A 25,863-nucleotide genomic window follows, 5' to 3' on the forward strand; every position below is an offset into this window, starting at 1 on the left:
TACAATTCGCAGCATCCATTGTCATGCGGTGAGTTTGGTTCAGATGGGCCGCGGTCGGTCCAGGAAATTTACGGTCACACAGGCCGCATTACCTGGGCCTGCACTGCTGTCTGAACGTTCCCAGATGTAACCTCTGGGACCTTCATTGACACTTAGAACATAGGGGCCATTTTTCCCCCCGTCATGGCTTCTCCTGGCCCATAGGGGGCTTTATTGCAACACCTGATGAGAAAAGCAAACGGCGCCACTGTTGTCCATAGGAGGAGTTTGGTATTGCAGCTCAGCTACTTACAATTAAAGGGGGACATACCGGGCTCACCCCATGGACAACACTGGCGCTGTTTCTGGAAGCAACAGTCTTAGCCTTTGGTAAGATATTGTTAAATTCGTAAAGAAATCTATAAGATGCGATCTCATCAATTGTATCCAATCTGTCCTACAGCTGAGTCTATAGATGTATTATGGGATGGGTGTGCCGCTAACATGTTCTCCTAGCTAACTTTGTATTCCCATAATCTCTTTCTCTGCAGCCCACTGATAACACCCCAGTCCCAACAGCTCCTAGCCAGCGAGTTGTGGAGGTGGCGATCCCTCACATAGGGACTTTTGTTATTGAGTCAGAGGAGGGGGGTTATGACGATGAGGTACCATTTTTTTGTTTTTTATTTTGGCTGCTGAGCGCCCCTTTGTGCCATCTCTTCCCTCCCCCCTTGGCGCTTTCTTTTTTGTTTTGCTGCCTGACTCACTGTTCCACTGTGGCATGCCAACCAAATCTCAACTAATCTAGCACTGGCGTCTGCGAATCATCAGGCGTTGCTCATATGGGTGCTAGGGAGAAGTCAGTATGCATGCTTCATGCCAAATAGTACACTTGATTCTGCTTGGGATGATGATGATTAACATGTCCCCCCCCCCCCCCCCCCTCATTTTACTACCTGTGCAAGAGGACAACAGTGCAATAACCAGTTTGTCTCTCAGCGCCCTCACCCGATTCCCCCCACCCCACCCCAAGAAAAAAAAAAAAAACTTTGGTATCCACTGTACATTAGGTTGCAAAACTTAAGGTTTCTGTAAATGTGTTTGGGTTTCCGATGTTCATCCTGTATGAGGGGAACATGTCATGTAGGCAAGGATTCAGCCAAAGTGACTGATTTTCTTAGAATCAGCCTGCCGGAACATCTAATGTATGAGGAGGATTTCACACATGCATTTCGTTCTTTCTTTTGTGCAATTTTTTTTTTTTTAGCAAAACACTTTGTCCAGTTGTTATAGTATATGAGAATCCCTATATACATACATACGTACAGTGCCTACAAGTAGTATTCAACCCCCTGCAGATTTAGCAGGTTTGATAAGATGCAAATAAGTTAGAGCCTTCAAACAAGAGCAGGATTTATTAACAGATGCATAAATCTTACAAACCAAAAAGTTATGTTGCTCAGTTAAATTTTAATAAATTTTAAACATAAAAGTGTGGGTCAATTATTATTCAACCCCTAGGTTTAATATTTTTTGGAATAACCCTTGTTTGCAATTACAGCTAATAATCGTCTTTTATAAGACCTGATCAGGCCGGCACAGGTCTCTGGAGTTATCTTGGCCCACTCCTCCATGCAGATCTTCTCCAAGTTATCTAGGTTCTTTGGGTGTCTCATGTGGACTTTAATCTTGAGCTCCTTCCAGTTTTCAATTGGGTTAAGGTCAGGAGACTGACTAGGCCACTGCAACAGCTTGATTTTTTCCCTCTTGAACCAGGCCTTGGTTTTCTTGGCTGTGTGCTTTGGGTCGTTGTCTTGTTGAAAGATGAAATGACGACCCATCTTAAGATCCTTGATGGAGGAGCGGAGGTTCTTGGCCAAAATCTCCAGGTAGGCCGTGCTATCCATCTTCCCATGGATGCGGACCAGATGGCCAGGCCCCTTGGCTGAGAATCAGCCCCACAGCATGATGCTGCCACCACCATGCTTGACTGTAGGGATGGTATTCTTGGGGTCATATGCAGTGCCATCCAGTCTCCAAACGTCACGTGTGTGGTTGGCACCAAAGATCTCGATCTTGGTCTCATCAGACCAGAGAACCTTGAACCAGTCTGTCTGAGTCCTCCAAGTGATCATGAGCAAACTGTAGACGAGCCTTGACATGACGCTTTGAAAGTAAAGGTACCTTACGGGCTCGTCTGGAACGGAGACCATTGCGGTGGAGTACATTACTTATGGTATTGACTGAAACCAATGTCCCCACTGCCATGAGATCTTCCCGGAGCTCCTTCCTTGTTGTCCTTGGGTTAGCCTTGACTCTTCGGACAAGCCTGGCCTCGGCACGGGAGGAAATTTTCAAAGGCTGTCCAGGCCGTTGAAGGCTAACAGTAGTTCCATAAGCCTGCCACTTCCGGATGATGCTCCCAACAGTGGAGACAGGTAGGTCCAACTCCTTGGAAAGGGTTTTGTACCCCTTGCCAGCCTTGTGACCCTCCACGATCTTGTCTCTGATGGCCTTGGAATGCTCCTTTGTCTTTCCCATGTTGACCATGTATGAGTGCTGTTCACAAGTTTGGGGAGGGTCTTAAATAGTCAGAAAAGGCTGGAAAAAGAGAGAATTAATCCAAACATGTGAAGCTCATTGTTCTTTGTGCCTGAACTACTTCTAACCAAACAGAATTCTGGTGGTTTGAGGGGTTGAATAATAAATGACCCTCTGAATAAACTTTTCACAATTTAAAAAAATATTAAACAAAGAAATAACATTCTTTTTTGCTGCAGTGCATTTCACACTTCCAGGGTGACCCACAGTCCAAATGTCACAATGCCAAGTTAATTCCGAATGTGTAAACCTGCTAAATCTGCAGGGGGTTGAATACTACTTGTAGGCACTGTACATAGCATTTTTCTTTGCTTATATTTTTATTTCATAACATTTTTTATTCTTATTTATTTGCATTATGAGGTGTTTTTTTTTCGTTTTTTTTTGTTCTGGTTTGCAGGCTTTTTCAATGTTACTTTTGTTTTCCGTTACAGAATTTATTAAAAATGCTGTGTGAACAAAATACACCAATGGTTGGAAAGCGCACAAAAAAAGAACTATAAAAAATGCAATCCTGGAGTTTTGGGTTGCAAAAACTGTGTGAAGGCAGCTTAATGGATTTTTGGTGCATGTTAGGGGGTTAAAAAAAAAAAAAAAGGGAACCAAGCATGCATGTGTAAGGGGGAGTTGAATGCATTACAACTATTTTGTATTACTGTTCTTCTAAAAGGAGATCGATGAGACCCGGCCCCGTGGGTCAGCATACATCGACATTCAGGATGTAAAGGCTTAAACTCTGCCGCTTCTCAGCTCTAGTAACCCCATTATAGATCTTCATTTCCTGCACTCTGACCTCATGAAGACTTGTTATAGGGAAATTCTGTAGCTCCAAACACCATTCCCATTGGTATCTACATCCTATTACCACCCCCAATAGTTCTGTACGAACTCTGTACGAACCCTGCTAAAGTGTATTCCAGTTTACCCCGCGCAGGACACGTCCAGGGAGATTGCAGAGATGGCAGTCACTTTAAACCGCTCTGATTCCAAAACCGCCAAGGACGTATCTGGGTTTGCAGATATCGCTGGTTAAAATGAAGTTGCATATACTCGCACTCTCACTTTAACCATTGTAAGGCTGAAGCCTGACCTTGCAGAAACGCAGCTGTTTTTATTGCAGATTTTGCTGCAGTCTTTTGAGTTAAAGGGGCTCTATCAGCAAAATGATGCTGTATGAGCCCCACATGTGCGTGAATAGCCTTTAAAAAGGCTATTCAGGCACTGTAAATATTATTTTAAACCCTCCCCCCGTTTTAATATAAAAACATAATTGTAAATCATACCTATTGTGGGCGGTTCTCCACGGTCCAACGTCATCTTGCTGTCCCGCCTTCCTCTTCTTTCTTCTTCCAGTGACGCCCTCCTGTCCTCACTTTTCCCCGCCTTCATCTTCTTTTCTTCCGGAATGAAGAAGTTCACGAGCAGACTGCACATGCTCAGAACGCTCACGTAGTTCTAAGTGGTACTTAGAACTACAACAAAAATGGCACCTACGCCTTTTTAAAGGCTATTCACGTGTATGTGGGGCTCATACAGCATAATTTTACTGATAGAGCCTCTTTAAAGCCAAGAATTGCTTCAAAGGGAATAGGAAATATCTAGGAAGTTCTTATACTGCTCAATCCACTCCTAGCCAATCCGAAGCATACTTGCCATTTAACCCCTTATATGCTTTGGTCAATGCTGACGACGTCACCAAAGTAATTTTTATAAGTAACAATGGAGTTTCTTCTATCTTGTTCATGGGGGGAAAAAAAACACCTAATTATCACCACCGCCTTAACAATCCCTAAAATGAGTTCATTCACTCGATAAACTCCATAAACCTTAAAAGTCGGCAAAATTGATGATTTCTGTTCATCTCACCTCTCAAAAAAGCGATCTAAAGGTCTTATATACCTACAAAATACAAGGTCTCATAAAGCTGCATTGAAATAAAATGTAAAAAGCGGGAATTCAGATAAGGATAAATGTTAGGTCAGTAAAGGGTTAAAATGTACACAAGGCATTGCCGTTGTTTGTCAGTAATATTTTTTTGAGCCATAGATTCAAAATTTGATAGTGTGATACTTTCGGAGGGCCTTTGCAATTTTAATGTGACTGTTAATGTGTTAAAGCTATCTTTGGTAGGTCTGGTTCACATCTGCGTTTTTCCGCATGCGAGCTACTTAAAAAATGACCCAGTCAAAAGATCTACTACCCACTTCTTGTGGGCGTGGCCTGTGGGTGGGGACCTGGGCCGCAGCATTGTCAGATTGACATCAGATCCCGGAGAGGTAAGTAACATTGTTTATTATGTTCTCTTACCTCCCCTGGGGCTCCGATTATTATACTGGGGGGGGGGAATATAATAGCGGTAGTGGGATCGCGGCCTGGCCCGGGCCTATTCACTACTGCCCGCCGCGGCCTATAGTACAAGGGGAAGCGGGGGCGGCAGTGAACAGGTCTGGGGAGGTTGAGAAATAGGCCGCTACGTGCTGGGAATACTTCAGCAGGTAGCGGCCTATTCTAAAACAAACAAACATAAAGTTCTCCTACTTACTGACCTTGATACTGCTCCCGCTTCCGCCGCCACATCCTTCTCTCCTGGCAGACATTTGCTTATCAGCGTAGGCGGCATGATGACGCTGCCTACATTGAAAGGAAGATGACTGAACCAGTGCAAGGAGAGCGGCAGCTTTCCTGCGCTGGTTCAAAAAAAAGTAAAAAAATAAAAAAATTAAAAATGTCACGCGATCGACCGGTAGATCGCGATCGAAGTATTGGGCACCACTGGTGTAGATAATCCGCCTATATTCAGCAAATTGCTGCTGTCGATGGCTTGTCTGCTCCGGGACACCATATAATGAGCGTGTTGTTGGTGCTGATGATCCGGCAATGGTGATTCGGCAACTTTCAAGCTGGCCTGCCGCTGAACTTGCTCCTTGCACTGTGCCCATGATTGTTGTGGCATTTGAGCAGCTTGCTGCGACGCCATATAATTCATGTGTTGTTGGCGTCAATGATCCCCCTCAGCTCCGCTTCTGGAGAACTCTGTGACTTCTGGCTTCCTTCATAGCTCTCGTTGTTTTTGACAAATTAGATATTCTTTTCCCAGGCATGTTTAAAATTGACAAATTGCCAATTTGGATTAAAGGTTTTTGCCCATGTCAGTTTGTCTGCACTGCCTGGAGCAGATCAGATAATATACAAATGTATGTAGACAATCCACAGAGGGTTAGTTGAGTGTTTACACAGAGAGCGATAACAGACCTGAGATACGGCTGCTGCAAGAACAGTGTAATATAATATGTGAACATAAATTCATAACCGTCGGGAAGCCATGTCATTTACCGGGATAAAAAGTAGTATGTTTTACTTGAGGTTACAATCTATCTGTGTGCCAAACTTCATTCAAATCCGTTCAGCCGTTTTTGCATGATTTAGGAACAAACAACCAAACACACAAACTTATTAGTAGGACAGATCACATATATAGCCATTGCAGGGTGTCTACGGAAGATGTAAAAAATATTTGAAACTTTTTGAAAAAAAATTGACATTTTTCTAAATTATCTTTGTGACCATTTGACACAAAAATAATAGACATTGTGATGGCTGGTGAAAAGGAAAATCTGTAGCTGATGTGAAATCACAATGCAGTACCAGACCCTTCTTATATTTAATACCATTGGCGGCCAACTGTGCCCCCCACCTCCCCTCAGAAATGGAACAAAACGGCTAAATATGACTTTTAAAGGGGAACTCCAGAATTCATGTCACTATTACTAGAATATACTGGAGTGGCCATGCTTTCTAATATAACCCATTTACAATGCTGCTTTATGGAAGGTTGTCATCTATTACCTATAGCACGGTTAACAAAATTTGGTTGTCAGAATTGCAACCCATTGCTCTAACGATCTACACTGGGCAAGGTTTTCATAAGCCCCTCCTCTTTCACCCCTGATGGGGCAAAACAAAAAGTTGCAAATCTTTGCACAAAAATCTGATTCGCACACAACTTTTAGGACTTGTCATTCCTTGTATGACCAAAAACAGCCACCTATGGCGTACCAGACCTAATTCTGTAGGACACACGGGCCACTTTATTGTGCCTTGTACACCAGTTTTATTCTGTTAAATTTTTTTTTTTTAAATTTTTTTTCAAATAAGTCAGTGATGGCCAGATTTATTACCGTTTGCACCAGTTCACTGTAGAGGTGCCATAACACTTGGGCACCTGGGCGGGAACCCACAAATCCTTTGCCACTTACCATATATCATAACTTGGTGGCACATTGAAGGGGCACAAACCTTGTAACAGATTTTGCGTTGTGGTCCAGTAGCATTATGGACCCCATCCATGGTATATAGAGGAGACGTGTTCGATGTCTGGGGCCCCACGCCAAGCTCACCGCTGTTTCCCCCTAATATCTGTGCATGGGAGTAAAATGGGGATGAGCATATATTAGAAATCGGAACGAAATGCTAAACCTTTTTTTACTAATGCGTGGGAAACGCTTTACACTTGCAAACAAAATCAATCAGGTTTTATTAATTTTAATTATTATTATTATTTTTTTTAATTATTATTTGATTTATTATTTGTGATCGTGACAGATCAGCAGTGGCCGGGGGATGTATAGGCCTCACCGTCCTGGATAGTCATGTCCGTCATGTTACTGGTTAATGCTCTGCGGCCTGCGCTGCATGTGACTGCCTGCTGCCGCCCCCATGATATTTCCCCAGTCACACCTCATATTCGTCTCACCCATTAACCTGATCCGGCGTATTGCAAGCAAACCTTCCACCGTAGATGCATGCGGCCGCTTGCTTTTACTACATTACGGTTTTGTTTTACGTTTGCATGCTTACGATCTATTGCGCTAATATGATGATCAATAAAACCTTGAATCCTCTGCGGCAGGTCATGATGACCCCAAACATGCAAGGCATTATCATGGCCATAGGTAAATCCAGGAATGTGTATGACAGGTGTGGGCCCGAAGCAGGGTTCTTTAAGGTACAGACTATAATCATGTTCTCATTTGCAGTCGGCTTCTTGTTTTTCGTGTCTTGAATATTTGTCACATTTTTTTTCCTGCTTTTACAATCATAGTCAATGTGTATTTGTGTCTATGGACAACACCTCACGTTATCAGAGTCCTAGATCGGACTGGACTGGTTATTAGGGATGTCCTGCACGACAACCTCTCTGAAAAGACTAGTTGTTAGGCCTCAGATCCTTACCAACCAGTCTCAGTCCTGAATTGGTCAGATCAACTGGAATGGCAGCAGCCAGTAGCTGAGAAGGTGACAACTCTGCCATAACCGTTGCCCAGTGTTGTCAGAGTAAACGAAGAAGGGGCTAAAGCTGCGAAAGTCACAAGAGGTGCTACAAAATGAACATTCAGAGTACGAACTGGCCCCGGCAGCTGATCAGTGAGTGTGCTCGGGGTCTTTACACCACTGGTCTAATATTGATAATCCAACCTAAAGAACATGGCCCCCTTTAAATCCTATTTATATATGAAATGTACCCATTTGCAGGGTGTGGCTTAAACTGATTCTCCGCAATGTGGGGCCTTATCCTTAAAGGGATTTTCCCATGAACATAATCAAATGTAAATTTGTAAGCAATTAAAAGTGAAATATTTTTGCAAATATAAATAATAAAACAATTTGCAGAGATTTGAAGATTTCCTCTAACCATTTTAGTGGTGAAACCTTTTGTCTTGGTCTGTTGCCAATGGATATGACCATGAATGAAGGAACTTTCTATGGTCCGGGACTTGTTATAAACCCAGCCATGATGTCCTTATTGTGGTTGGGTTATCTTCTCATATATGTAGTGTCCTCCTGATAACCAGCCGTGATGTCCTTATTGTGGTCGGGTTATCTTCTCATACATGTAGTGTCCTCCTGATAACCAGCCATGATGTCCTTATTGTGGTCGGGTTATCTTCTCATATATGTAGTGTCCTCCTGATAACCAGCCATGATGTCCTTATTGTGGTCGGGTTATCTTCTCATATATGTAGTGTCCTCCTGATAACCAGCCATGATGTCCTTATTGTGGTCAGGTTATCTTCTCATACATGTAGTGTCCTCCTGATAACCAGCCATGATGTCCTTATTGTGGTCGGGTTATCTTCTCATACATGTAGTGTCCTCCTGATAACCAGCTATGATGTCCTTATTGTGGTCGGGTTATCTTCTCATACATGTAGTGTCCTCCTGATAACCAGCTATGATGTCCTTATTGTGGTCGGGTTATCTTCTCATACATGTAGTGTCCTCCTGATAACCAGTTATGATGTCCTTATTGTGGTCGGGTTATCTTCTCATACATGTAGTGTCCCTGCCTGATAACCTGTCCACAATAACGACATCATGGCTGGGTTTGTAACAAGTCCCAGACCATAAAAAGTTCCTGCATTCATGGTCGTATCCATTGAGAAGCGACTAAGATAAAGATCTCACCACAGAGATGAAAATCTTGATGACCTACCTAAAAAAGTTGGACCGTACCGCATGTGTGTGTCTGGCTATAGGTTGCCAATGTATCTTGTGTGCAGTCCGATCCAGAAGTCGTGTGATACTCTATCCAGTGTAGTCCTGTGTGATGTGTATTGTCAGTGATCATACCCTTCCAGTATTAGGGTCCTCTTCTCCTATAACATTACGTAGATGATGACCTCAGTTATGTAAGGATTATGTGCACTTACATCTCCTTGAGGTGAGATGACTATCCTGGACATGGGCACCTTGCCTCTATGTATTTAATACTTGTGCCCAGCAATGCCTGATCATGCTTACGCTAAACAATTGTGTAATGCCAAAGCCTATTATCACTTGGCCATTCCATCATCTTACTGGAAAAGGCCATTTTTCGGGTCCAGAATCCGCTCTTTCCTCAGACCTCTTGTCTCCCACCATTCCTAAGGTCACCTAATGACCCCATCCCTGCCACCTCCATTGTGCTCGTCACAGGCTTCCTTCATTATTAACAGAGATTAGAGATGGGCCAACCACTTTGTCACAGACCCACACAAATATCCCAAATTGTTCAGTTTTTTAACAAAGCCAAACAAGTAGCGATTCATCCCGGACTAACTAAAATGGCCGCCACAACCTGCCTTGTGGTAAATTATCCTACTCTGAGGTCTCAGGAGTAGCCGGGACCCGACCCACTCAAACACGTAACAAATTTTGGGAGGTTCGCCCATCTCTAGGGACGTACAGTGTTACAAAAATATAAGGTCTTTGAGTTTTACAAACTGCTCAAGAAGAAACACATGGCACCTTACGTAAATCCCATAGACTCGTAGTGTATAGAGACTGTGGCAATAGGGGCCGAGGGAGCCACGTTCTCCCATAGAAGTGCCAAAAATCACAGCTAGAATCTCATTGGTTGCTTTAGGCCTCTGTTCCACTCTCCCATAAATCTCGATGACTTCTTCCCGTATGATTGGTTTATCCTTAATGGGAATACTTCATACATGAGTCAAGTAGAAGTTGTCGTTACCTTAAAAAGGACTTGTCAGCCCGCCCACCTGACAGTACAGAGCCTAATTAGTATATTGGGTGCTGAACCTGGTAGCACTGATTGCTCTGGAATGGTGGGGGCTAGAGGAATTATTCCATCTATACTGGAATCAGTGTTGAAGGAATACACAGCGCTACACTGATTCCAGCATAGTTGAAATAATTCCTCTAGCCCCCACCATTCCAGAGCAATCAGTGCTACCAGGTTCAGCACCCAATATACTAAGTAGGCTCTGTACTGTCAGGTGGGCGGGCTTCTAATCTGGCGCACACGCTGAGACCGCCTACCTGACAGAGAACCTAAATAGTATATTGGGTTCCTAAACTAACATCACCGATTGCTCAGAAGCGGTGGGGGCTAGAAAAAAAAAAAATTCAACTGCGCCAGAATCCGTGGTGATACCTATTGAAGGACGCCAAACTGGAGTTGGAGTAGGTGAATATAATAATGTGACTGACGCGGGTAAAGTCTAGTAGATGAAGGTGTAAGCCGTGCCTCTGTTTAGTCCATCCGGCGGTATACACTGTATTCTCTACATGGGTTGTGTTTGGATTGTTTAGGCTTGCGTTGCGTTTCCTCTCATTTTTCTAATGTTGGCTGTGTGTTAGTTTATTCTTCTTTCTAGGTTTGTGGGTTTTCGCGCTTGCCAAATAACTTTGGCTGTTTTCTGTTTCCTGTCCTCAGGCCATCAAAACAGAGTATGCACGGCTATTGAAATTAGCACAAGAGGATCCACCTCCCGAGACGGATTACCGCTTACAGCATGCAATCGTCTACTTCATCCAGAGCCAGGCGCCAAAGAAGATTATCGAGAGAACCCTCCTGGAACAATTCGCCGATCGCAACTTGAGTTTTGATGAACGGTAAACAAAATTTTTTATTAATTTTATAGACCCCTAGAGAAGGCGATACAACTAGAGAGGACACAGAATTTTATCATTTTAAAGCTGAAATTAGTCTTAAAGGGGTATGCCCCCCTTCCCTCCTAGGATATGCCGTTACTTTAGGATCGGTGGTGGTGTGACTCCATCCTAAGGACGAATGGAGTTGCAGGATTTTTTCACCTGTGTTGTAAAAGGGGCCACATAAGCAAATTCAGTCTCATGGTCTCCTATAACCTAAACTGACCATTTTTGGGGAGGGGGCTTGTCTGTGATGTTTGACTGTAATGTAGTGTATATTTAAAGAGGTTTCCTGGCTAAAATTGATCTATCCTAAGGATAGGTCCTCCGTATCAGATTGGTGAGAACTTGACGTCCAGCTGCCCAACCCATCACCTGTTCTCAGAAACTTGTATACAGAGAATGGAGCAGGAAGCAGACAGCACTGTTCTCTGTATAGTGGCTAAACCAGGTCACTGCAGCTTAGTTCCTATTTAAAGGGATTCTAGCATTAAAAACCTTTTTTTGTAGATAACGACGTCGGAATAGCCTTTAGAAAGGCTATTCATCTCTTACCTTTTAGATGTGATCTCCGCTGCGCCGTTCCTTAGAAATACCCGTTTTTACTGGTATGCAAATTAGTTCTCTCGCAGCGATGGGGGCGGGCCCCAGCGCTGGAAATGCAATGAGGGCGTCACCACTGCTGCTCGAAAACAGACTCCAGCGACGCCTCTATCTTCTACTGGGTCCTCCCCTTCTTTCTTCGGCGTCACCTCCGACGCTTGCGCAGTTAGCTCTGCCAGTGAGACACTAGTAGAGCCGACTGCGCATACACACGGCCATAGTTCCAACGCCGCAATTGTACGCATGCGCAGTCGGCTCTACTTGTGTCTCACTGGCAGAGCCAACTGCGCAGGCGTCGGAGGTGACGCCGAAGAAAGACGAATAAAGAAGGGGAGGATCCAGCAGAAGATAGAGGTGTCGCTGGAGCCTGTTTCGAGCAGCAGTGGCGATGCCCCCATTGCATTTCCAGTGCTGAGGCCCGCCCCCATCGCTGCGAGAGAACTAATTTGCATACCGGTAAAAAACGGTATTACTAAGGAACGGCGCGGCGGCGATCACATCTAAAGGCAAGAGACGAATAGCCTTTCTAAAGGCTATTCCGGCGTCTTATCTACAAAAAAAAAAAAAGTTTTTAATGGTAGAATCCCTGTAAGTGAATAGGAGCTGACCCGGCAGTACCTGACCTGTCCACTAGACAGAGAATACTGCTGTCTGCTTCCTGCTCCATTCTCTGTATCAGCTGCTGAGAACAGTTGTCGGGAGTCTGATTAGTAATCTATAATCAAACATTTTAGCCTGGCAAACCTCTTTAATACATGTATATCGTATGTTGTTGATTTTACTTATATGCTCCGGAAATGGCTAAAAATGTAGTCACAAAAAACTATCCGCTGGATCTGTAGAAGACCTGTCCTTACTGATTCTCACCCTTGTTCTTTCTGGGACTAGTTCTCTCTTTTGCTGGCAATAAATGGAAAGATTAACAATCCGTCCATTGCTAGTGAGAACTGAGCCTACTATATGCTTGTGACCTTATGTATTTTTGGCTACCAGCTTCTGACCTTTTTCACGAGCCAGCTTTGGGATTATAGGGATGTGTCACAACTAACTGGATACATGAGGTCACTTAGATGAGGCCGGGGCAGTAGCTATAAGGTTGCCCTGTTGTAATGGGAAATGTCATTCACTGACCCACAAAAATGGTATTTCACATATAAGATACTTCTAGAATATGAAGGTGTTGTAGCATAAAAAATACTGCGGGCAGCTATGGAAGAGATTAGGGATAGATTGGACTCTCTACTGAACCCCATATGTAGTTTGGACAGTATCCTAAAGGCCGATCACCAATATCCACACTACCTAGTATTGTGCGATGGTGGACGTCCTTCCCGGTTTGGTAATCGTTCACACGTTCAAGCTCTGAATTCACATCCAAATACTTCATGCTTGTAAATAATAATAATAATCTGGCTGGCACGGGGGTGCAGGTTTATTTTTGGTAAATATCAGTATGTGTAGTTATGCTACGGGGAGTAACCTATCTATCTGCAGGGCTGGGGTGATATGCTGGGTCTGGTGACACTAACCTATCTATCTGCAGGGCTGGGGTGATATGCTGGTTCTGGTGACACTAACCTATCTATCTGCAGGGCTGGGGTGATATGCTGGGTCTGGTGACAGTAACCTATCTATCTGTGGGCTGGGGTGATATACTGGTTCTGGTGACAGTAACCTATCTATCTGTGGGCTGGGGTGATATACTGGTTCTGGTGACAGTAACCTATCTATCTGCAGGGCTGGGGTGATATACTGGTTCTGGTGACACTAACCTATCTATCTGCAGGGCTGGGGTGATATGCTGGTTCTGGTGACACTAACCTATCTATCTGCAGGGCTGGGGTGATATACTGGGGTCTGGTGACACTAACCTATCTATCTGCAGGGCTGGGGTGATATACTGGGGTCTGGTGACACTAACCTATCTATCTGCAGGGCTGGGGTGATATGCTGGTTCTGGTGACACTAACCTATCTATCTGCAGGGCTGGGGTGATATACTGGGGTCTGGTGACACTAACCTATCTATCTGCAGGGCTGGGGTGATATACTGGGGTCTGGTGACACTAACCTATCTATCTGCAGGGCTGGGGTGATATACTGGGGTCTGGTGACACTAACCTATCTATCTGCAGGGCTGGGGTGATATGCTGGGTCTGGTGACAGTAACCTATCTATCTGCTGGGCTGGGGTGATATGCTGGTTCTGGTGACACTAACCTATCTATCTGCAGGGCTGGGGTGATATGCTGGTTCTGGTGACAGTAACCTATCTATCTGCTGGGCTGGGGTGATATGCTGGTTCTGGTGACACTAACCTATCTATCTGCTGGGCTGGGGTGATATGCTGGTTCTGGTGACAGTAACCTATCTATCTGCAGGGCTGGGGTGACAGGCTGGGTCTGGTGACAGTAACCTATCTATCTGCAGGGCTGGGGTGATATGCTGGGTCTGGTGACAGTAACCTATCTATCTGCAGGGCTGGGGTGATATGCTGGGTCTGGTGACAGTAACCTATCTATCTGCAGGGCTGGGGTGATATGCTGGGTCTGGTGACAGTAACCTATCTATCTGCAGGGCTGGGGTGATATGCTGGGTCTGGCAATGCATTCCCTTTAATATATTTTTGAAGCCCCATTATATATGTATTAGATAGATTGTATAGCAACCTGAATGGAGACTATGCTCACGTCACATTTCTTTTTTTTTTTTTTTTAGCAGTATACAGTACTCTGCAAATGTTTTAGGCAGATGAGGACTATCTGGACTAGGATAGAACAGCAATTAAAGATCAGCAGGGTTACAACGCCTGGGCTGTAATAAGAGGCTTCACGTGAGCACTGCAGGCCATTCACTTGAATGGGACTGAGTTGCAATCGGTCCATGTGACGGATTGTGAAAGTGACACCCAGGGAACACTGCTGCTGCTTCAGACAGGTCATCCACAGGGATCCCAGGCATTGGCTCTCCACTAATCTTCAATTGATTATCTGTCCTTGCATAGTTAATCAATTGAAGATCAAACTCCAGGTTCGAATATGATGCAAGGCTACTTGGCATTCTGACCACTATGTAAGCAAGCAAATTGGCTGCCTGAAGTATCTCATCCATACACGATGGAAAAAACATTCATTACGAGGTGCTCATTATAATATAGCCCACAGCAATCCCTAGCGGCATGAAAACAACTGCGCTGCACAGAGCTGGGCCAGGTAGTGAGAAGGAATTACTGATGTCATCATGTGACCGGCATCCAGATAAACCCGAGTTGTGTTTTATGTTTTCTAGAGCTCTCATTTATACCGTGTCATCCCTCAATGGAGTGCTGCGTAAACGGAAAACTAATTGTATCTAACAAAGCTCAATATACAGTAATAGATCAAGAAGCCATGTTAGTAGTAATGTGTGAAGGTGAACGTCCACCTTAAGATCTCCATGTAGACTGTGTCGCTATTTTCATTTCGACTATTGTACTTTAGACATAGAGTGATTTAGAGACCATAGAGCTTTCCAACCAATGAGGACAACAGACCGAGGTTTTCGATCTCTCCCTAATATTCAGTACTAGAGATGAGCGAGTAGTGAAATATTTGAGATTCAATATTTGTTTCGAGTAGAGCCTCAATATTAGACTACTTGATTGAATATCGAATCCCATTATAGTCTATGGGAAAAATGCTCGTTTCAGGGGAAACCACTATTCGGCTAAAGGAGAGTCACCAAGTCCACGAGTAGCAGGAGGAGAGTGTTTAGGAGGAGCGCTGTGCAGTTAAAGCGCATGGACCCCATAGACTATAACGAGTCTGTGCGCTTTAACTGCACAGCGCTTGCAGTTGCGCTGATATTCCATTCGGGGAATATCCGGACGGGAGGCAAGCGCTAATGTGAACCGGCCCTTACTTGTTCTGCAGAACCAACATTGATTGGCCGAATGCTATACACTGTATAGCATTCAGCCAATCAACGCTGGTTCTGCAGCAGGCTCGTCCTTGTTAGTCAGGAGAGCTGGCATCTTGTGGTTAAGAGAGAGCAGACTTTTTCTCATAGGAATGCATTGACCAGCATTGATTGGCCGAATGCTGTATAATGGCCAATCAACGCTGGTTCTGCCAGAGGCTCGTCTGTGAGGAGGCGGAGTCTAAGATTGGACCACAGCAGTCTCCATTGTGGTCCGATCTTAGGCTCCGCCTCATCACAGACAAGCCTCCGGCAGAAACAGCATTGATTGGCCGAATGCTGAACACTGTATAGCATTCGGCCAGTCAACGCTGTTCAATGCATTCCTATGAGAAAACGTCAGCTCCCACATAACCGAAAGCTGCCAGCTCTCCCGACTAGCAAAGAGGAGCCTGCTGCAGAACCAGCGTTGATTGGCCGAATGCTATACAGTGTATAGCATTTGGCCAATCAACGCTAGTTCTGAATTGAATCTTTACTGCAAATAGCGAGTAGTTTTCAAACAAGTACGAGTATTTCGAATACCATAGTATTCTATTGAATACCTACTTGATCTAATACTACGCGTACATGAGTATAAGTTCATGACACTGCTTCAGACACTAGAGTGTGGACTTAATGCATCACAGGGTTTCATGTCTTTTTACAGTAACGTGTGAACTGATAAGGACCTGTAAGTGTTTACATTGTCTCTACCAATTATTAACACCCCCCCCCCCTCCTGAAATCTAACACCCTTTGTGCCTGCTCTGTATATAAATATGCTCCTTCAGAAATGTTTTTAAATTTACTTTGATAAAGGAGCCTTTTGCGTTCCGAAACGTCAGCCATTTGTCATCATTATGAGTTAGCCATTAAAAAGGTATCAACTACTGAAGATTACCAAGTTTTCGTGTCTTTTTTATATTTCCAACCCACTGGCTAACACGGTACAACAACGAACATTTTCCTTTGATCTAATACTACTCACTCATCTCTATTACAGTACTGACTACAATTGGTCTCTGCTCCTATAATATGACTTATTCCAGGTTAGACTTTAAAAAGGAAATAGTTTTTGCCCAGAAACAGCACCATCCTTGTCGTTTGAAAAGTAGGAGAAAGTGTCCTGAAAAAGCATAGATCCCTTTAACGTGTCTTTTTTTCCTTTTTTTTTTTTTTTTTTTTTAAGTTGTCGGAACATCATGAAAGTGGCCCAAGCAAAGCTTGAATTGATAAAGCCGGATGAGGTTAACATGGAAGAGTACAAGGTTGGTAGATGTCACCCAATGAAATGTAGATTTCACTTAAAGGTGATTTCTAGGACGTAAGGCCTGGTTCACATCTGCGTTCGGCATTCCATTCGGGGAGTCTACTTGGGGACCCCACAAACGGAATACCGAACGCATTAAAAAGCACACGGACCCCATAGACTAAAATGGGGTCTGTATGTTTTCCGCACGGTGTCCGCAGGAGTCATGCAGAGAGGAAGTACTTTTCTCTCTGCATAAATCGTAGGGACACTGTGCAGAAAACACACGGACCCCATTATAGTCTATGGGGTCCGTGTGCTTTCATTGCTCACCGCTTTTTAATGTGTTACTCAGGAAGCGGACTCCTGGAACGGAATACCAAACGGAGATGTGAACCAGGCCTAAGTCTGTTCTGTTAACTCTTTCCCGGCATCCGCCGTACTAGTACGGCGCATGCTGGGTGCAGCAGACAACCGGCACTAATGTCTCCGATCGGTTCCTGGATGGGCACCGCCATTTTTCCAGTGATCGCCGGCACCTGGAGCATGCTCCAGGGCCGACGTCACGTTTCCATGACAGCTGGAGCCTTGTAAAGGCTCCCGGCCGGTCTGCTTTCACTTTCTTTTGCAGGCTGGTCCATGCAGCCTGCAAAAGAAATGAATTTTTTTTGCAATGCATTAGCACTGTAATGTATTGCATTAGTGATCAGACCCCCTGGGGTTCAAGACCCCTAGGGAGTCTAATAAATGCAAAAAAAAAAAAAAGTAAAAAAAATATAAATTTTTTAAAAAAGTATTAAAAATTCAAATCACCCCCGCTTTCCCTAGAACACATATAAAAGTAGTTAAATACTGTGAAACACATACATGTTAGGTATCCCTGTGTCCGAAAAAGCCCACTCTACAAATCTTTAAAAATATTTTTCCTGTACGGTAAACGCCGTAGCGGGAAAAATAGTCAAAAGTACCAAATCGCTGTTTTTTCACTGTTTTGATTCTGATAAAAATTAGAATAAAAAGTGATCAAAGCAATAACATTTCCCGAAAATTGTAGAACTAAAAAGTACACCCGGCCCCGCAAAAAAAGACGCCCTATGCATCCCCGTACACGGACGTATAAAAAAGTTACGGCTGTCAGAATATGGTGAGTTTTAGAAAAAAAATTTTTTTAACAGATTTAGGGGTTAAAATGTAAATAAAACCATATAAATTTGGTATCCCCGGAATCGTACTGAAACACAGAATACAGGGGAAAGGTCATTTTAGTTGCACAGTGAACGCCGTAAAACCAAAGCCCGTAAGAAAGTCGCAGAAATGCGCTTTTTCTTCAAATTCACCCCATTCTGAATTTTTTTCCAGCTTCCCAGTACATTATACAGAATCATTAATGGTGGCATCTTGAAGAAAAATTTGTCCCGCAAAGATTTAAGACCTCATATGGCTCTGGGAGCGGAGAAATAAAAAAAGTTATGGGGTTTAGAAGGAGGGGAGTCAAAAACGAAAATCAAAAAATGCCATTGGCGGGAAGGGGTTAATGGATCCCATTTGTCTAACTTTTTATTTTTGGTGACTTCTTCTTGAACAGAGATGGCACAAGGAATACCGCACCTTCCGAGAGACGACCATGCTCATCCTGATCGGATTGGAATTGTTTCAGAACAAGAGGTACTATATTGTCTTCTCCTAATATACGTGCCGTTATTGGCGTTTGCGCATTTTGTAGGGTTTTTCGTAGATCTCCGGCTGACCCTGTGTTTCACGTGGAGAACGCAATTTCCAGAATAGAAAATCAAAAGTTCCTGATCTCCGAGTCTCCCACTTAGGTCCGCAAGATTGATATTCTGCCATGGTCTCCATTTACGCCTTTGTTTTAGTATTAACCCCAGCGTAGCCTTGTGGGAAAGTTGATTTTAACCTCTTCCTGACCATTGGTCACTAGGTATTCTTTATTGGGACTGTTTGTGCCGCACCATGACATACATTTTTTTTTTTTGTCACGGTGATCCTGTTGATGTTAAAGGTGCACCCAAGTAAATGGACATATTTAGTGTTACCATGGGCTTAACAGCCCATCCCTTTTATTTTAACCCTTTATTATGGTGAGTTAGAAACCCAAAACCTGATGACTTGAAGCCGCTTTAGCTTAGAGGATCCGGTGTCTTCTCTTTTAGTTATGTCGAAGCATTGCTGTACCTCATCTATGGCTACCAGTTCAACAAAGAACTTCTTTCAAGAGGCCCGTACAGAGGACATGACGAGGAGCTGATATCACATTATCGGAGAGAGTGTTTCCTGGTAAGTACATGGACTGTCCCCCATCAGAAGCATCAGTCCTATGTGTAGCCTCATCTCTAGGCCAAAACTAATGTGGTCAAAAAACACTAAATAGGTTGAGTCACTGGAATACGCGGGTTTCCCTAATAACATTGTGCATAGGGCTAAGTGATTGATTGTAAGGTTTCCTGTGAGCGCTCCATATGAAAGGAGTGGTAGCGAACCTGTGTGGCCATTGCACCTTCACTTCTATGGGCAGGGCCAACTGCAAATGTGTGGGCCAGCTCAGCTTCTCCCCTCTATCATATAACCCTATATACAGTCCTATGAAAAATTTTGGGCACCCCTATTAATCTTAATCATTTTTAGTTCTAAATATTTTGGTGTTTGCAACAGCCATTTCAGTTTGATATATCTAATAACTGATGGACACAGTAATATTTCAGGATTGAAATGAGGTTTATTGTACTAACAGAAAATGTGCAATATGCATTAAACCAAAATTTGACCGGTGCAAAAATATGGGCACCTCAACAGAAAAGTAACATTAATATTTAGTACATCCTCCTTTTGCAAAGATAACAGCCTCTAGTCGCTTCCTGTAGCTTTTAATCAGTTCCTGGATCCTGGATGAAGGGATTTTGAACCATTTCTTTCTACAAAACAATTCAAGTTCAGTTAAGTTTGATGGTCGCCGAACATGGACAGCCCGCTCTCAAATGATCTGAAAACAAAGATTGTTCAACATAGTTGTTCAGGGGAAGGATACAAAACGTTGTCTCAGAGATTTAACCTGTCAGTTTCCACTGTGAGGAACATAGTAAGGAAATGGAAGACCACAGGGACAGTTCTTGTTAAGCCCAGAAGTGGCAGGCCAAGAAAAATATCAGAAAGGCAGAGAAGAAGAATGGTGAGAACAGTCAAGGACAATCCACAGACCACCTCCAAAGAGCTGCAGCATCATCTTGCTGCAGATGGTGTCACTGTGCATCGGTCAACTATACAGCGCACTTTGCACAAATAGAATCTGTATGGGAGAGTGATGAGTGCACGTACGCCACAAATAGAGTTGCCTGAGGTATGAAAAAGCACATTTGGAGAAGCCAACTTCATTTTGGAAACAAAGATTGAGTTGTTTGGTTATAAAAAAAGGCGTTATGCATGGCGTCCAAAAAGAAACAGCATTCCAAGAAAAACACATGCTACCCACTGTAAAATTTGGTGGAGGTTCCATCATGCTTTGGGGCTGTGTGGCCAATGCCGGCATCGGGAATCTTGTTAAAGTTGAGAGTCGCATGGATTCCACTCAGTATCAGCAGATTCTTGAGAATAATGTTCAAGAATCAGTGACGAAGTTGAAGTTACGCCGGGGATGGATATTTCAGAAAGACAATGATCCAAAACACGGCTCCAAATCGACTCAGGCATTCATGCAGAGGAACAATTACAATGTTCTGGAATGGCCATCCCAGTCCCCAGACCTGAATATCATTGAACATCTGTGGGATGATTTGAAGCGGGCTGTCCATGCTTGGCGACCATCTAACTTAACTGAACTTGAATTGTTTGTCCAAAATACCTTTATCCAGGATCCAGGAACTGATTAAAAGCTACAGGAAGCGACTAGAGGCTGTTATCTTTGCAAAAGGAGGATCTACTAAATATTAATGTCACTTTTCTGTTGAGGTGCCCATACTTTTGCATCGGTCACATTTTGGTTTAATGCATATTGCACATTTTCTGATAGTACAATAAACCTCATTTCAATCCTGAAATATTACTGTGTCCATCAGTTATTAGATATATCAAACTGAAATGGCTGCTGCAAACACCAAAATATTTAGAACTAAAAATGATTAAGATTAATAGGGGTGCCCAAACTTTTTCATAGGACTGTATCACAGAGCTCAGCTTCTCTCCTCTATCATATAACCCTATATATCACAGAGCTCAGCTTCTCTCCTCTATCATATAAGCTATATATCAGAGCTCCGCTTCTCTTCTCTATCATATAACCCTATATATCACAGAGCTCAGCTTCTCTCCTCTATCATATAACCCTATATATCACAGAGCTCAGCTTCTCTCCTCGATCATATAACCCTATATATCACAGAGCTCAGCTTCTCTCCACTATCATATAACCCTATATATCACAGAGCTCAGCTTCTCTCCTCGATCATATAACCCTATATATCACAGAGCTCAGCTTCTCTCCACTATCATATAACCCTATATATCACAGAGCTCAGCTTCTCTCCTCGATCATATAACCCTATATATCACAGAGCTCAGCTTCTCTCCACTATCATATAACCCTATATATCACAGAGCTCAGCTTCTCTCCTCGATCATATAACCCTATATATCACAGAGCTCAGCTTCTCTCCACTATCATATAACCCTATATATCACAGAGCTCAGCTTCTCTCCTCGATCATATAACCCTATATATCACAGAGCTCAGCTTCTCTCCCTCTATCATATAACCCTATATATCACAGAGCTCAGCTTCTCTCCCTCTATCATATAACCCTATATATCACAGAGCTCAGCTTCTCTCCTCTATCATATAACCCTATATATCACAGAGCTCAGCTTCTCTCCTCTATCCTATAACCTTATATATCACAGGGCTCAGCTTCTCTCCTCTATCATATACATGAGCTCTCTGTCTATAGATACAGCTTTAATGTATGGACCATGATACTACTATACACTGATCCATTGCACATTACAGCTTTCATACATTGTAGGTCCCTGGCCTGAAATATCTATAATTTTTATTTGCTGCTGCTGTCTGTTCTCCAGTCCTCCCAGTGTCCCTTTATTGGCCAACAATATGTGTCTGCTGCAGCGATCACCTGCCGTGTTACTGGCATTGTGTATATGTGATAGAAGCCCTGATGTCAGTGATACAACATTTGACCGCTGCAGAAATCACATAGCCCCTATACAAGTAAATGGACACACTAAGAATCTGATAAGAGAGAGTGTCGGTGTTGGATTCCTACAGGTGAGCAATGAGTTTCTTATTTTAGGCCATTTTATTCTCCACGTTGTTGGGTTGCTTCGCTCTTAGATGTGGAAGGATGACCTGTAATCTGTGCAGTACACCGTATTACGTACACTTTCAGTTGTATATAAACCCGTATTTTTGTGTCTTGCAGAAACTAAATGAGAAAGCAGCGGTCATGTTCGAGTCCGGAGATGTAGAAAATGTCAATAATGGCCTGACTCTAATGAATGAACTCGTCGTGCCATGCTTGCCCATGTTGTTGGTGGATGATATGGAAGAAAAGGACATTATTGCTGTAGAAGACATGAGGAATCGCTGGTGTTCCTACCTTGGACAAGAAATGGAACGTGAGTCCCTGGGGTGTAATATATTGTCATATCCTCTCAGGCATCGACCCGATTTAGCTGGGGTTAATTAGTACATTAATATAAAGAATTGTAGGTCTTTCTCATTAATGAGACCCATTTACAGATGTTGATCTGATAAGTAGATTGCTGCGGGTCTGGCGTCAGAAACGCACATCAGTCAGCTGTCATCGCTGCCGATAGATACTCATTGACAAAAAAATTCCACTGTGTCAGAATGGCCTAGGTGGCAGGAGGTTGGTAAAAATAAACATCCTTTTCTCAGTCCAAAGATGTGCCAAAGATTGTCAACTGAGCAAAATGTCTTCAAGTGCACCATGCAAGCATGTATTGAAGGCAGTGATCTCTCATCAAGGGTACACTACCCAAAAGTAGCCTCTGAGATCTTGTTTTATTGGGCAGTACGAGAAGCACTTCTAGTAAGACCCAGTGTGTAATCAGACCACACATGGGATCATTTACCTACTGAGTCTGAGATTTTTTATTTTTTTTTTGTCAATGAGCGTACATTTTCCCTTCAGTGACCACTACAGGACACTTGTAGTATTGCAAGCTAGCAAATAATAGACATGATCATAAAATTTAACAAGAAAATAAGAGGTAAAAATCACCTTGCAATGTATCAAACATATAACCAACCTAATATGTTTCCTGTACATCACATATGGCCGTATTTGGGTAAGGTTACCCACTTGAGGGGTTGTACAACATACAGATAGGATCCCTTTAAAATTGGTCACCTATCACTCAGACCCAATTTTTTGTAGGTACCACGTCGGAATAGCCTTAAGAAAGGCTATTAGTCTCCTACCTTTCATCGTCTTCTCCGTGCCGCCATTTGCTTACAATCCCGATTCTTGTCGATATGTAAATTAGTTCTCTCGCAGCACTGGGGGCGCCCCCAATGCTGCGAGAGAACTCTCTCCAGCGCCGCCTCCCCTTCTTCAGCAGTGTCCTCTTTAGCCACTTCTTCCGGCGGTGGCTTGTAACTTCTAAGGCCTCGGGCGGAGCAGACAGCGCATGCCCACAGGCCACGAGAAAATGGCTGCTTGCACAGTATTGGATGCAGCCATTTTCTCGTGGCCTGTGGGCATGCCCAGTCTGCTCTGCCCGAGGCCTTAGAAGTTACAAGCCACCACCGGAAGCATCATTGGGGACGCCCCCAGTGCTGTCTGAGAGCTGGGGCCGCCCCCAGTGCTGCGAGAGAGCTAATTTATATACCGACAAGAACCGGGATTGTAGGGGAACAGCGGCGTGGAGAAGACGACGAAAGCTAGGAGACGAATAGCCTTTCTTAAGGCTATTCTGACGTGGTACCTACAAAAAATTGTTCCCGCCATGTCAAAATAAAATGTGATAAAATAATGAAAGAAATCCCATTCGCCTTCCCCACTCCCACTGCTGATACCTTCTGGGGCTCCATCAATCACTGCTGTAAAGTATCGAAACCCTTGGGGTAGAGGCAGAGGTGGATCAGATGGAACAATTTTTATTTATTTTTTAACCACATAGTGAACTGTTCTCAAAAATTTTACATGGATGGGGGGGGGGGGGGAATCTCCCGATTTCTGCTATATACTTGTATCTGAAACGTAATTCCTATAGTGGGAATAAGCGACAGCAGACACTTCCACTAAAGCTTACTCGGGTCACCAATGGCTTGGAGGTGTTGACGTCCAACCTTATCCAGTTGATGTTTGTCATCATGGTGGAGATCATGGGACAACCTTGGGCATGGTGACTGTTGGCCGGCTGTTTGTTCCAATGCGCTCATTGTGCCTCTTATCTCTGTTTCCATCTCCAGCCTGTCTGCAAGAAAAGCTGACTGACTTCCTGCCAAAACTGCTTGACTGCTCGACAGAAATCAAAGGTTTCAACGACCCGCCAAAGCTTCCGACTTTCTCCACGCACGAGCTGTGCGAGCGGTTTGCTCGAATCATGTTGTCACTTAGTCGTATGCCGGCCGATGGGAGATGAACAATGCACCTTCTTACGCACCTTGTATAGACTTATTTTATTTTTATTTTTTTTATCCTTTTTTTTTTTTTTTTTTTTCGTTTTAGATTTTAACTCATGCCTTCTCGTGACAAGGTTTGCTTTGTTGCTGCTATAGGTTTTAACTTTCTTTTTGTTTTGTTTTTTTGTTACAAACCGCTAAAGACAAAACGACTGTATAGACTTTTAGCCAGACCGCAACCACACCTGAGTTACGCATGGCCTTCAAGCATCCATAAAGCAGAGCAGACGCAAACCAAACTATCCCAAAATATTTATGACGAGACCGCTTCCTTGGCCACGTTTATGTGACAGTATTACATCGCTTTTACAAAAAATTCATTTTATCAACCGCTTTTTTTTTTTTCTTTTTTTTTCCCCTCCCCCCCTTACATCTGGATTTATTATGTGACAGCAGCCATTTTAATTATCTGGCGCCTTGTTAAAGGACGCGGCGCCTGGTAGCTTGTAAATGAAATTAAAAGAATAAAGTTTTATTTATGGCTACTCCGTTTGCAAAAAAAAAAAAAAAATTTGATAAAAAAAATTCAGGAAGATATTGTACATTTGTGTATGAATAGAGGATTATTTTTGATGAGCTCAGCAGCACTTAATGGACGGGGTTTGTGGGGTTAAATTCTGTTTCTTGATTCGTTGAAGGTTTTTTTTTTTTTTTTTTTAATTTTTAGAAAATCCGCACATTATTTCTCGAATAAATTTTACTCTTTTTGTTAAAAAGAAAAAGCATGTGATGTGGCTGCGACTATAAGGGGTTAATCTACCTCCACTCAGACTGCAGAATGAGCACACGCCATGGTACAGTCCACTCAACTCGCTGCGAAAATCTCCAGAGATCGAGGACCATAGGTACTAGAGATGAGCACGCACCCATGGGAATGAATGAATGTGGCCGACTTTGCTGGCGGCCGGCCGCTTAAAGAGGACCTTTCACCACTTTTGGGCACATGCAGTGTTATATACTGCCGGAAAGCTGACAGTGCGCTGAATTCAGCGCACTGTCGGCTTTCCCGATCTGTGCCCGGTGTGAAGAGCTTACGGTCCGGTACCGTAGCTCTTCTATGGTCAGAAGGGCGTTTCTGACCATTAGCCAGAGACGTCCTTCTGCCTCGCGGCGCCTATCGCGCTGTGCTGTGGAGCGGGGAGGAACGCCCCCTCCCTCTGCTCACAGCGCTCGTCCATAGACGAGCATTATCAGGAGAGGGAGGGGGCGTTCCTCCCCGCTCCACAGCACAGCGCGATAGGCGCCGCGAGGCAGAAGGACGTCTCTGGCTAATGGTCAGAAACGCCCTTCTGACCATAGAGCACTACGGTACCGGCACCGTAAGCTCTGTACACCGGGCACAGATCGGGAAAGCCGACAGTGCGCTGAACTCAGCGCACTGTCAGC

The 25,863-nt window shown here is 43.7% G+C and overlaps 1 protein-coding gene across 2 annotated transcripts in view; it reads left to right on the top strand.

The window, feature by feature from the left end:
- USP25 (ubiquitin specific peptidase 25) overlaps positions 1–24,962 on the top strand; it is a 79,870-nt gene extending 54,908 nt beyond the window's left edge. The window contains exons 19-26 of one of the 2 annotated variants that reach the window (XM_075263445.1): positions 531–644; positions 7,490–7,585; positions 10,796–10,974; positions 16,743–16,821; positions 18,388–18,467; positions 18,974–19,097; positions 22,247–22,442; positions 24,265–24,962. In XM_075263445.1, coding sequence (XP_075119546.1) covers positions 531–644; positions 7,490–7,585; positions 10,796–10,974; positions 16,743–16,821; positions 18,388–18,467; positions 18,974–19,097; positions 22,247–22,442; positions 24,265–24,437 — 1,041 coding nt within the window. In that variant the 3' untranslated portion in view covers positions 24,438–24,962. The remainder of the gene's footprint in view (positions 1–530; positions 645–7,489; positions 7,586–10,795; positions 10,975–16,742; positions 16,822–18,387; positions 18,468–18,973; positions 19,098–22,246; positions 22,443–24,264) is intronic. The other variant, XM_075263446.1, reaches the window with a different exon arrangement.
- The last annotated feature ends 901 nt before the right edge of the window (positions 24,963–25,863 follow it).

This window comes from Leptodactylus fuscus, chromosome 2 (assembly GCF_031893055.1).
Source record: "Leptodactylus fuscus isolate aLepFus1 chromosome 2, aLepFus1.hap2, whole genome shotgun sequence".
NCBI classification, from domain to species: Eukaryota; Metazoa; Chordata; class Amphibia; order Anura; family Leptodactylidae; genus Leptodactylus; species Leptodactylus fuscus.